Genomic DNA, 12,035 nt, shown 5'->3' with positions numbered 1-12,035 from the left:
TTATAGAATGTACAGTTTTATGGGAAATGATTGACCAAATTGTATTTTATCCATTAAAATCTGCTCTTTCTGAGCACAGGATCCAAGGTGGCGGTCCTCTCAGTGATTGACAGCATCCCCTGTAAGTGTGTATACATAACTGCCAATCATTGATAACCCCGCCTACTTGGCTACTGAGATCAGAAAGAGATGAGATTTAAATGAATGAGATATGGATTATAATTAATATTTTCCCATACAACTATAAGTCAGTCTGCTCTATAACATACTGCCTGGACATTGCCCTGCATTTTCATGATACCAGGTTCCATTTAAGAGTTCTGCTTGCTGCCAGTGAATGGAAACATTCTTGTTTTCTGGGTCTAAAAACGTTAGCTGTGCTAATACTTCCAACAGCTGAGGGTTTGTTACAACTGTATCTCATCTAGAAAATACTCATGTGAGCTAAATTCATTAGCAGCACAGATCTCTCTCCTGTGTATCAGGCGTCCAAGCTGTTTAACCCACAGAGGATTCTTCAAACTGGATGAAACTGTAAAAAAAAAAAAACTTAGATGGAAGTAGGATTAGGTAAGGGCAGGTTTCAGAAAACTACCTTGAGGCCGCGCTTTCAGATGAGCGAGTTTCATACTGTGGACTCGCAGCGTTAGTATGGAGCAGCACCCGGCCTGACCTCCCAGCACTGCCAGGGTCGCATAGCATTATATTGATTTATGATGCTATGTTACCCTTACAGTTCTGAAATGTATTGAATAACACTGACAGTATTATACAATACATTCTAGACCTCAGTATAATGCTATGCGGCCCCTGCAGTGCTGGGAGGTCAGGACGGGAGCTGCCTAATACTCGCACTGCGAGTTCGCAGTATGCAGCTCGTTCATCTGAAAGCGGGCCTAAACTGTGTGTAGTCACCGTTCTTGAAAAAATACTTTTAAATGGGTTATCCAGAAAAAGGTATTTGTGACTTATCTTAAGGGTAGGTCATCAGTATCAGATCTGTGATCCTCAGGACCCCCGATGATCAGCTCTTAAAGAGGCCTTGAGCGTGCAACCTGTTACTAGGCCAGTGACATCACCGTACATTGTAATATCCAAATAAAGAGTGGTGGCAGCATCTCCAATCCAAAAAGTTTTATTCACACAGGGTCCATGAGACGGTACACAAGGTCAAATAAAGTGCGACCTTTAAGCTACATGGTAGCCTTTCGTGTGCTGTCCACATCCGTAGGTCTGTTCCACGGCCCTGCATAAATATAGAAGATGTCCTATTCTTGTCCATTTTACTGACAAGGATAGGGCTGTTCTATTAGGGACCAGCCATCTGTTCTGTAGAATGCACATGGCCGGAATCCATGTTTTACGGATCCGCAATTTGTGGACCAGAAAACAGCCAACGGTCGTGCGCATATGCCATTAAAGTGATATTCCCATCTAAAACATTGACTTTATGTCCACAACAGAGACCATAAATGTCTGATAGGTGAGAGCCGAGGGAACGCTCCCCTCAACCTTGGCAGAGCCCCGAAAAAAGCTTTCAAACGCGTAAATGGGAGTTACGGACACGTTTATGTGTTTCCTTAGTCCTGCTACTTCTGCGCACCACATGCAGGTAGGAGGAGGTCAGAGGCCTATTCTTATACTAATATACTTATACGAATATACAATATTCATTCTTTCAAGTTGAAGAAAACATAGTTTCACCAAATATTTAATTTACTTTTTATTTGAAAAAAAAAAAAAAATACAAAAGCTTGTGCAAAGAAAATGGAAGCAAAGTTAAAAGGGAGGCAGTTAGGCTACTTTCACACTTGCGGCAGAGAGATCCGGCAAGCAGTTCCGTCGCCGGAACTGCCTGCCAGATCAGGCAAAATGTATGCTAACTGATGGCATTAGTAAGACTGATCAGGATCCTGATCAGTCTTAAAAATGCCTGATCAGTCGAAAAAATGCATTGAAATGCCGGATCCGTCGTTCCGGTGTCATCCGGCAAAACGGATGCATTCTGAACGCCAGATCCGGCACTAATACATCCCTATGGGAAAAAATGCCGGATCCGGCGTTCAGGCAAGTCTTCAGTTTTTTTCGCCGGAGATAAAACCGTAGCATGCTGCGGTTTTCTCTTTTGCCTGATGCAAACTGAACGGATTACTCTCCATTCAGAATGCATGGGGATAAAACTGATCAGTTCTTTTCCGGTATAGAGCCCCTGTGACGGAACTCTATGCCGGAAAAGAAAAACGCAAGTGTGAAAGTACCCTTACAAGGGCGTCGCTTCCAGCAGATGCCACCATCTAGTCCAAGTCCACAGCAAAGGATTATTCTGGTCAAGAGAAATTGTATCGATTGACAGCATGAACGTCCCTGCAGGACCGGCCACCAGCGTCCCCCTGGAGTAACAGCAGAATATAGGGGGTTCCGAACACCAAAAGAAAGTTTCTATTGCACGGAAGAGAAGAAGCCTCTCGCTGCAAAAGCAATTTCCAAATGTAACCACAGCTGTCTGAGCTCCACGACCGCGCCACATGAGGGTTAAAAAAGGGCCCAGAGCACCCGTGCCTACTATTCTGCACTGGCTTTCAGTTCCCGGTGGTGCGAGGTCCGTCGCGCTTCATGCTGTGGTCACATCCTCTTTCTGCTCCAGACTGGTTTACTTCTTTTTAAAGAACTGAGATACAGACGGTACTTTCCTTTTCGCCCCTGCAATGAAGAATTTCACATCACATCTAATGGTACAGAGTGAATTAGCAAATCACGTGACCGCTGATCAGATGCGACTTCTGGCAATTTGGTGATCATCTATTGCAAACCTATAATCACGCCCCTTATTTTGAATAGTGCAAGCATTATCCCATGTTCCCCATAGGCCATGGTGCACAATGTACAGTTATGACAACGTTTCGTGCTAAATGAGAGCCCTTCATCAGGCCGAAAAAGGCGCTGGCATCCCATGTGTGGTCCTTTTTCGGTCTGATGAAGGGCTCTCATTTAGCACGAAACGTTGTCATAACTGTACATTGTGCATCATTATGTCCGGCTGAAAAAAAATTTGCTAATCATCTCCTCAATCAAAGGGAGTGCTGTCTAATTTTATAAATACTACAAGAGTGGTTCCTGAGGTGGAGCAAGGAACATATCCGTGATGTTCACCCCCCAAAACAAGCCAGGCTACTGTTAAGTGCTGTGACCACTTGAAATTACACCATAGAGTATGGCGCCTGCCGGACTAGAAGTGACTTGGTCTGCTGGTGGCCTGGCTAGCTAAAGGCCATTCAAGCATATGTTACCACTGAGGCCATTGATTGGCTGCAGCAGTAATGTGCCCAAGTCACTTTTGGTTGAGTGGAGATCAGAAGCCATCACGAATGGTGAGGCTGAAGACAGGTGAATGTTCTTGTGTTTTAGTGGGCACCGGTTATGTCCATTGGGGTTTTCAGCTGCTAGGCCAGACAACCCCTTTAATATGTATGCTTGCTGCCATGGAATATGAACAACTTTGGCTCAAATCCTTATGTTCAACTGAAAGATGTGCAGGGCTTATCAGAGAGGAGCTCCTATATACTGTGACAAGCCCTGCACCTCTGTGGCCAGGACAAGGTCAGCGCAGTTTTTAGCCTCTGAATGTTAGGGCTCATGCACACAACAGTGTGTATTTTGCGGTCCTCAAAAAATACATTTGTGTGCATTCCGTATTTTGCGGCACGTAACAGCTGGACCCTCATAGAACAGTCCTATCCTTGTCAGTTATGCAGACTTCTTCTATTTTTTTTTTGTGGAACGGACATGCGGAAACAGAATGCACACGGAGTAACTTTAGTTTTTTCTTGCGGACCCACTGAAATGAATGGTTCTGCATACGGTCCACAAAAAAAACGAACGAACATGGAAAGAAAATACGGTCGTGTGCATGAGCCCTTAACAAAGAATGGATGCTGGCCTTCAATGACAGCAAGCACAGATCTTTAAAATAGTGAGGTATCAAACAGATCCACCATAGATAGCATGCATAATAGGTCATCAATGCAAATTGTGTGAAAGCCCCTTTTAAAGGGAGTCTGTCACCTACATAACATGTTTTAAACTGATGATATAGCTCTGTGGGAGGCAGATCCATAACACTGATGGTACCCATGTTTAGTTTTTTTAGAGCCTCCAAAGTACCTAAAATAAAGTTTAAAAAATATGCAAATTACCTATCGCAAGTGCCCAGGGGTGGAGAGTGTGCTGCAAGTGCCCAGTGCTCCCCACCTTACTTGCTCCGACTCCTCCCCTCTGTATCGTCCGGCCAGCCCTGTATCCTTGCGGCGTCATTCTCATCTCCATTCATAATCTTGTGCCTGTTCGCTTCACTGCCCGGTCCGGGCATGCACAGTACATTGCCCACTGTGGGCAGAGGCATACTGATATGCCGTGCACATGCGCCAGTTACGTAACGGGCCCGGCGGTAAAGCGCACAGGCTCTGGATTATGAATGGAGACGAAAATGACCCAGCAAGGATACAGGGCTGTCCGGACAATACAGAAAGGAGGAGTCAGGAGCAAGTAAGGCAGGGAGCACTGGGCACTTGCAGCACACTCTCCGCCCCTGGGCACTTGCGATAGGTAAATTTGCATATTTTTTAAACTTCATTTTAGGTACTTTGGAGGCTCTGAAAAACGAAACATGGGTACCATCAGTGTTATGGCTCTGCCTCCCACAGAGCTATATCTTCAGTTTAAAACATGTTATGTAGGTGACACACTCCCTTTAAGGTGTCGCTGAAAAGTAGAGCGCCATTTTTTGTACAATGGTGTCACACTGCGATACGCTGCAACTGCGACAGTCGCAAAAAATCCATCCAAGTCAGATTTTTTTGCAGCTTGTGTCGCTGTCACAGCATGTCGCATTGTGACATCACTATCAGTACAAATAATGTTCCACAACTTTTTAGCGACACATGTCGCCATGTAGCACTAGCCTAAAGCAGAATTGCAGTATAAGGCCCCTTTCACACGGGCGAGATTTCCGTGTGGGTGCAATGCGTTAGGTGAACGCATTGCACCCGCACTGAATCCGGGCCCATTCATTTCTATGGGGCTGTGCACATGAGCGGTGATTTTCACGCATCACTTGTGCGTTGCGTGAAAAATCGCAGCATCCTACTCTTTGTGCGTTTTTCATGTAACGCAGGCCCCATAGAAGTGAATGGGGTTGCGTGAAAATCGCAAGCATCCACAAGCAAGTGCGGATGCGGTGCGATTTTCACGCACGGTTGCTAGGTGATGATAGGGATGGGGACCCAATCATTATTATTTTCCCTTATAACATGGTTATAAGGGAAAATAATAGCATTCTGAATGCAGAATGCATAGTGCAATAGGGGTGGAGGGGTAAAAAAATAATTATTATGTATTTAACTCCCCTTAATCCACTTGTTCGCGCAGCCGGCATCCCTTCGGTCTTCTTCTGTGAGGACTAGGACCTTTGATGATGTCACTACGTTCAACACATGGTCCGTCACATGATCCATCACCATGGTGATGGATCATGTGACTGACCATGTGATGAGCGTAGTCACGTCATCAAAGGTCCTAGTCCTCACAGAACAAGCCCTATTGTACTATGCATTCTGTATTCAGATTGTATTAATTTTCCCTTATAACCATATTATAAGGGAAAATAATACAATCTACACAACCGTGAACCCAAACCTGAACTTCTGTGAAGAAGTTCGGGTCTGGGTACCACATTCAGTTTATCACGCGTGTGCAAAACACATTGCACACGCACGATAAAAACTAAACAACGGAATGCAATTGCAGTCAAAACTGACTGCAATTGGGTACCTACTCGTGCGGGTTTGCCGCAGTGCACGGGGACGCATCCGGACACGCTCGTCTGCAAGGGGCCTAAGGCCTCTTTCACACGAGCGTGATGGATTAGGTCCGGGTTACGTTCAGGAAAACTCGCACTATTTTGCAAGCCAGTTCAGTCAGTTTTGTCTGTGATTGTGTTCAGTTTTTTCCGCTAAAGGTTTACAAACAACATCTCTTAGGCCCTTTTCACACAAGCGAGTTTTCCGCACGGGTGCAATGCGTGATGTGAGCACATAGCATCTGCACTGAATGCTGATCCATTTCAATGGGTCTGTGTACATGAGCTATTTTTTTTCACACATCAGTTCTGCGTTGCATGAAAAACGCAGCATGTTCTATATTTCACGCAGCCCTGGCCCCATAGAAGTGAATGGGGTTTCAGTGAAAAACACATTGCATCTGGAATCAAGTGCGGATGCAATGCGTTTTTCCACTGATGATTGCTAAGAGACGTTGTTTGTAAGGCCTCATGCGAATTTGTGGAACGGAACAGGCAGCCCATTGTAGAAATGCCTATTCTTGTCCGCGGACAAGAATAGAATAGGACAGGTTATATTTTTTTTGCGGGGCCACGGAACGGAGCAACGGATGCGGACAGCACACGGAGTGCTGTCAGCATCTTTTGCGGCCCCATTAAAGTAAATGGGTCCGCACCCGCGCCGCAAAAACTGCGTCTCAGATACGGACCAGAACAATGTGTGCATGAGGCCTAAACCTTCAGTTTTTTATTACGCTCGTGAAAAACGCATCAAAACGCATTGCACCCACGCGGAAAAAAATTAGCACAATCGCAGACAAAACTGACTGAACTTGCTTGCAAAATGGCGCAAGTTTCCCTGAACGTATCTGGACCTAATCCGTCACACTCGCCTGTGCTCCTGATGAAACAGGAGACTGATTTCAGAGACAATGAAGCAGAGCTGGAGTCAAGTATTAGGTCATATGGAACGTGTCCTTACCCTGACTTTTAGGATCCTTCTCCCCACCAGTCCCAGACCTCCGGGCGTATGCGGCCTTCATACGCTGGATGTTGCGTTTGCTGACAATCTCATGCTCTACTATTGGTTTAGGGTAGTCCTTCCCAATGATACAGCCGGCCCGCTCCTGTACTCTGCGAGGGCATTTCCATGGCTCGTATACGTACTCAGGTGGGAACTTCTTTAATATCGGTAAATATTTCCTGCCAGACAGGAAGGAAGTGTGAATGTGACAGAATGAGAACACTTTACGACCGACTCCTGTGTGCAGCACTACACAATGTGTTAGGCCCCTTTCACACGGGCGAGTTTTCCGTGCGGGTGCGATGCGTGCGGTCAACGCACTGCACCCGCACTGAATCCTGACCCATTCATTTCTATGGGACTGTGCACACGAGCGGTGATTTTCATGCATCACTTGTGCGTTGCGTGAAAATCGCAGCATGCTCCTCTTTGTGCGTTTTTCACGTAACGCAGGCCCTATAGAAATGAATGGGGTTGCGTGAAAATCGCATGCATCCGCAAGCAAGTGCGGATGCGGTGCGATTTTCACGCATGGGTTCTAGGTGACAGTCTATTCACTGTATTATTTTCCCTTATAACATGGTTATAAGGGAAAATAATAGCATTCTGAATACAGAATGCTTAGTATAATAGTGCTGGAAGGGTTAAAAATAATAAAAAAGTTAACTCACCTTCTCCTCTTGTTCGCGTAGATGCCGGTCTGTTCTTTAGCTGTGGGCTGAAGGACCTGTGGTGATGTCAGATCACATGCTCCAATCACATGGTCCATCACCATGGTGATGGAGCATGTGATCTGACATCACCACAGGTCCTTTAGCCCAGAGCTAAAGAACAGACCGGCATCTACGCGAACAAGAGGAGAAGGTGAGTTAACTTTTTTATTATTTTTAACCCTTCCAGCACTATTATACTAAGCATTCTGTATTCAGAATGCTATTATTTTCCCTTATAACCATGTTATAAGGGAAAATAATACAATCTTTAGAACATCAATCCCAAGCCCGAACTTCTGTGAAGAAGTTCAGGTCTGGGTACCAAACATGCGCGATTTTTCTCACGCGAGTGCAAAACGCATGACAATGTTTTGCACTCGCGCGGAAAAATCGCGCATTTTCCCGCAACGCACCCGCCTCTTATCCGGGCAAAAAACATGACGCCCGTGTGAAAGAGGCCTTAGTGCCATAAAGGTAATGGTTAATAATGAATAACGCTGGAAACCAAGCAGTTGGTTTCCGGAGGAAACCGGACAATATATGTAATCCACCTGCAATAAAGAACAGACTGTTACCTGGCTGAGGCCACGTCACCGCTCAGGTTCTGTTTACCCGGATGCAGCAGTGATGTCACGTTGACAACACTTAGCTGCTGCAGCCAATCACTGGCCTTTGTAGTTCACAGAAGAGGCCGGTGATTGGCTTCAGCGGTCAAGTATTTATTCAACGTGATAATCAACGCTGCAGCGGATAAACAGAGTCTGGATGGGAGAACCACAAGGGTAGGGCAGGGGATCTGTTAGGCAAGTAATGATTTATTGCTTATTGCATGTGTTGTCTGGTTTCCTCCTGAAACTGGTCAACCCCTTTAAAAGGGGTAATTCCATGATTAATGTAAAATATAAAAATCCAAAATCATATAGTCCATGACTCTTTCTAAGGCCTCATGCACACGACCGTTGTGTGCATCCGTGGCCGTTGTGCCGTTTTCCGTTTTTTTTCGCGGACCCATTGACTTTCAATGGGTCCGTGGAAACATCGGAAAATGCACCGTTTGGCAGCCGCATCCGTGATCCGTTTTTCCTGGCCGTGAAAAAAATATGACCTGTCCTATTTTTTTCACGGCCAACGGTTCACGGACCCATTCAAGTCAATGGGTCCGTGAAAAATCACGGATGCACACAAGATTGGCATCCATGTCCGTGATCCGTGTCCGTTTTTTCCTATCATTTCAATGGCAAACTTGACTTAGATTTTTTTTTCATTTTTCATGTCCGTGGATCCTCCAAAAAACAAGGAAGATCCACGGACGAAAAAACGGTCACGGATCACGGACCTACGGACCCCGTTTTTGCGGACCTTAAAAAAAAACGGTCGTGTGCATGAGGCCTAACAGACATAGTACCTGCCCCTGTACCCAACATGGATCCAGAGATCTCCCCATTCATTGCTCCAATGGCTCTGCTTTAATTTATTTCAGCTCAATGCGCGTGTCCTTTCTCAAGGAGTGTGGCCTTTTTACTGCAGCTGGTGGCAATTGAAGGATGGAACTGAACATGTGCTTCCATCTCAGTGAGTGGAGCACAGAAATGAGAAAAAGAGCAAACAGCAGGTGGCGCTATACAGATAGATTTCATTGAAAAACTCAGTGGCTATAATAATTTTTTTATTACATACAATTATTAATGTATTCAGATCCAGGAACTGGTTTGAAAAATTGTGAATATTTTTTGTGGGACAACCTCTTTAAAGGGGTTCTCCGGGAATTAACCCCTTAAGGACACGGCCATATTTCACCTTAAAGGGAACCTGTCATCTGGATTTTCGGTATAGAGCAGAGGACATGGGTTGCTAGATGGCCGTTAGCACATCCGCAATACCCAGTCCCCATAGCTCTGTGTGCTTTTATTTATTTTTTGCAAATCTGACCAGTGTCACTTTATGTGGTGATAACTTTAGAACGCTTTGGCTTATCCAGGCCATTCTGAGATAGTTTTTTCGTCACATATTGTATTTCATAACACTGGTAAAATGGGAGTAAAAAAATAAATAAAATGTATTTATAAAAAAATACCAAAATTTACCAAAAATTGGGAAAAATTAGCAAATTTCCAAGATTCTATTTCTCTACTTCTATAATACATAGTAAGGCTACATTCACACGTCAGTATTTTCCTATATCCCGATTTTCGGTCCGTTTTTTGCGGATCTGTTGTTCCTGAAAATGTTTCCGTATGTCATCCTTTTTTTGCCGAGCCGCAAAAAACGGAAACATGTATAAATTTCAATAATCAAATAAAGTTGTTTGGATTTCTTTGAAAAAAAATTGAAAAAAATAAATAAATAAAAAAATTGTTATGTGTTTCCAGGAACGGATTCCGCATAAAACGGATGACATACGGAATGACATCCGAATGTCTTCCGTTTTTTGCGGATCCATTGACTTTGTATTGTACCAGGATCCGAATTTTGCGGAAAAGAATAGGACATGTTTTATATTTAAACGGACGAACGGAACGGAAACGGACAGCACACATTGTGCTGTCCGATTTTTTCCAGGACCCATTGAAAATGAATGGAAAAAACTGAACAGATCAGGAAAGAAAAAACGGACGTGTGAATGGACCCTAATACCTACAAAAATAGTTATTACTTTACATTCCCCATATGTCTACTTTATGTTTGGATCATTTTGGGAATGACATTTTATTTTTTGGGGGTGTTACAAGACTTAGAAGTCTTAGAAGCAAATCTTGAAATTTCAGAAATTTTCAAAAACCCACTTTTTTAAAAAGGACCAGTTCAGGTCTGAAGTCACTTTTTAAAAGGACCAGTTCAGGTCTGAGGCTTACATAATATAAACCACCCAAAAATGACCCTATTCTAGAAACTACACCCCTCAAGGTATTCAAAACTTATTTTACAAACGTTTAAACAACTTTAGGTGTTCCACAAGAAATAATGGCAAATGGAGATAAAATTTCAGAATTTAGATTTTTGGGCAAATTTTCAATTTTAATCAATTTTTTCCAGTTACAAAGCAAGGGTTAACAGCCAAACTAAATCCTATCTTTATTGCCCCGATTCTGTAGTTTTCAAAAACACCCCATATATGGCCGTAAACTACTGTACGGGCACATGGCAGGGAGTAGAAGGAAAGGTGCGCCGTGTGGTTTTTGGAAGGCAGATTTTGCTGGACTGGTTTATTTACACCATGTCCCATTTGAAGCCCCCCTGATGCACCCCTAGAGTAGAAACTCCATAGAAGTGGCCCGGATAATCGGGGCACGTGTCGCACTGAGTGGTGGTGTCCTTCCGTATCCCCCTCCTGTGACACACTCTGCACTTTTTTTGGGTCCGTCCCTTCTTTCCAGTATGGGGGACCACACCTGGAAAGTGATGGCCAGGGACGATCCGGGCGCCTCCAGTTCCCGAGGTACTAGACCCCAGACACCCAATTAGGGTGATGCAACAGTTGAAACTTTTTTTTTTTCCACTAAACTTTCCCTGAATATCCCTACCTAACCTAACCTGTCCCTAACCTTTCCCTAAATACCTTTTAGTGCCAGATGGCACTGTGAAGGGTCAGAAGGGGGTGCTGGCTCTGGAGATCCTCGCTCCCGGACACAGAAAAGAGGAGCGCTGAAATAATTTAAAACCGCCCACCCCTGCAGCAAATCAGAGCCGATCCTAAATGGCGATGTCACCATCACCTCTCAGGATCGCAAGATGGTGATTGGTGGTGTATTATCACACCACCGATCACCATCCTGTTATCGGGTCTGAATTGCCCTGCGGTTTGCTGCGATCGCCGACAAGGGGGGGACCCCCCCCGCACGCATTGTCCTAGGGTGCCTGCTCCGATCACCGCCTGCCCTGTGTCCTTAAGAGGTTAAGAAAATTAAAATACTTAAATATTACTTTATTATAAATATATTCCCAAATACCTTACATTAGTTATAATGGCTAGTTTTGTCTAGGGAACAATCATTAGGAGAAACAAAATGGCCACTGTCCCATTAGTTCGCAGCACTGAGATAAAGAGCTGCCTCATCCTCCTCTCTGCTCTGCTCGTCAGGGATTGTGACCCTGAATACAGATAAGAACTTCAGCTGAATCTCTGTAGGAATGGAGTTCATGAGCAGATGTGGCTAATGAACAGCAGTACTTGTCTGCAGTCTCCATTACCACAGTCCCACATCACCACAGTCTGTCCTGTCCAACCTCTCTGTACTTCATGTCTGCTCCTGAACTCCATTCCCACAGAGATTCAGCTGAAGATCTTATCAGCTGTATTCAGGTTTATAATCCCTGACAAGTAGAAGAGGATGAGGCAGCTCTCTTTATCTCAGTGTTGTAAAGTAACTTGTCCTTCTGTGTGATTAGGACAGGTTTTGTGTGCACTAATAGGACGGCGACCATTTTTTTCTCCTAATCATTGCTCCCTAGACAAAACGAGCCATTA

At 44.5% G+C, this 12,035-nt stretch overlaps 1 protein-coding gene across 4 annotated transcripts in view; it reads right to left on the bottom strand.

Moving 5' to 3' along the window:
* Positions 1 to 2,148: 2,148 nt before the first annotated feature.
* LOC122926750 (cryptochrome-1-like) overlaps positions 2,149 to 12,035 on the bottom strand; it is a 33,763-nt gene continuing 23,876 nt past the window's right edge. For all 4 annotated transcript variants that reach the window (XM_044278228.1, XM_044278225.1, XM_044278227.1 and 1 more), the window contains exons 10-11: positions 6,816 to 7,036; positions 2,149 to 2,700 (exon numbers count right to left, since the gene is read on the bottom strand). In XM_044278228.1, coding sequence (XP_044134163.1) covers positions 2,651 to 2,700; positions 6,816 to 7,036 — 271 coding nt within the window. In that variant the 3' untranslated portion in view covers positions 2,149 to 2,650. The remainder of the gene's footprint in view (positions 2,701 to 6,815; positions 7,037 to 12,035) is intronic.

Source organism: Bufo gargarizans, chromosome 2, assembly GCF_014858855.1.
Source record: "Bufo gargarizans isolate SCDJY-AF-19 chromosome 2, ASM1485885v1, whole genome shotgun sequence".
In the NCBI taxonomy this organism is placed as follows: Eukaryota; Metazoa; Chordata; class Amphibia; order Anura; family Bufonidae; genus Bufo; species Bufo gargarizans.
This window is presented reverse-complemented; position numbering and strand designations above follow the sequence as displayed.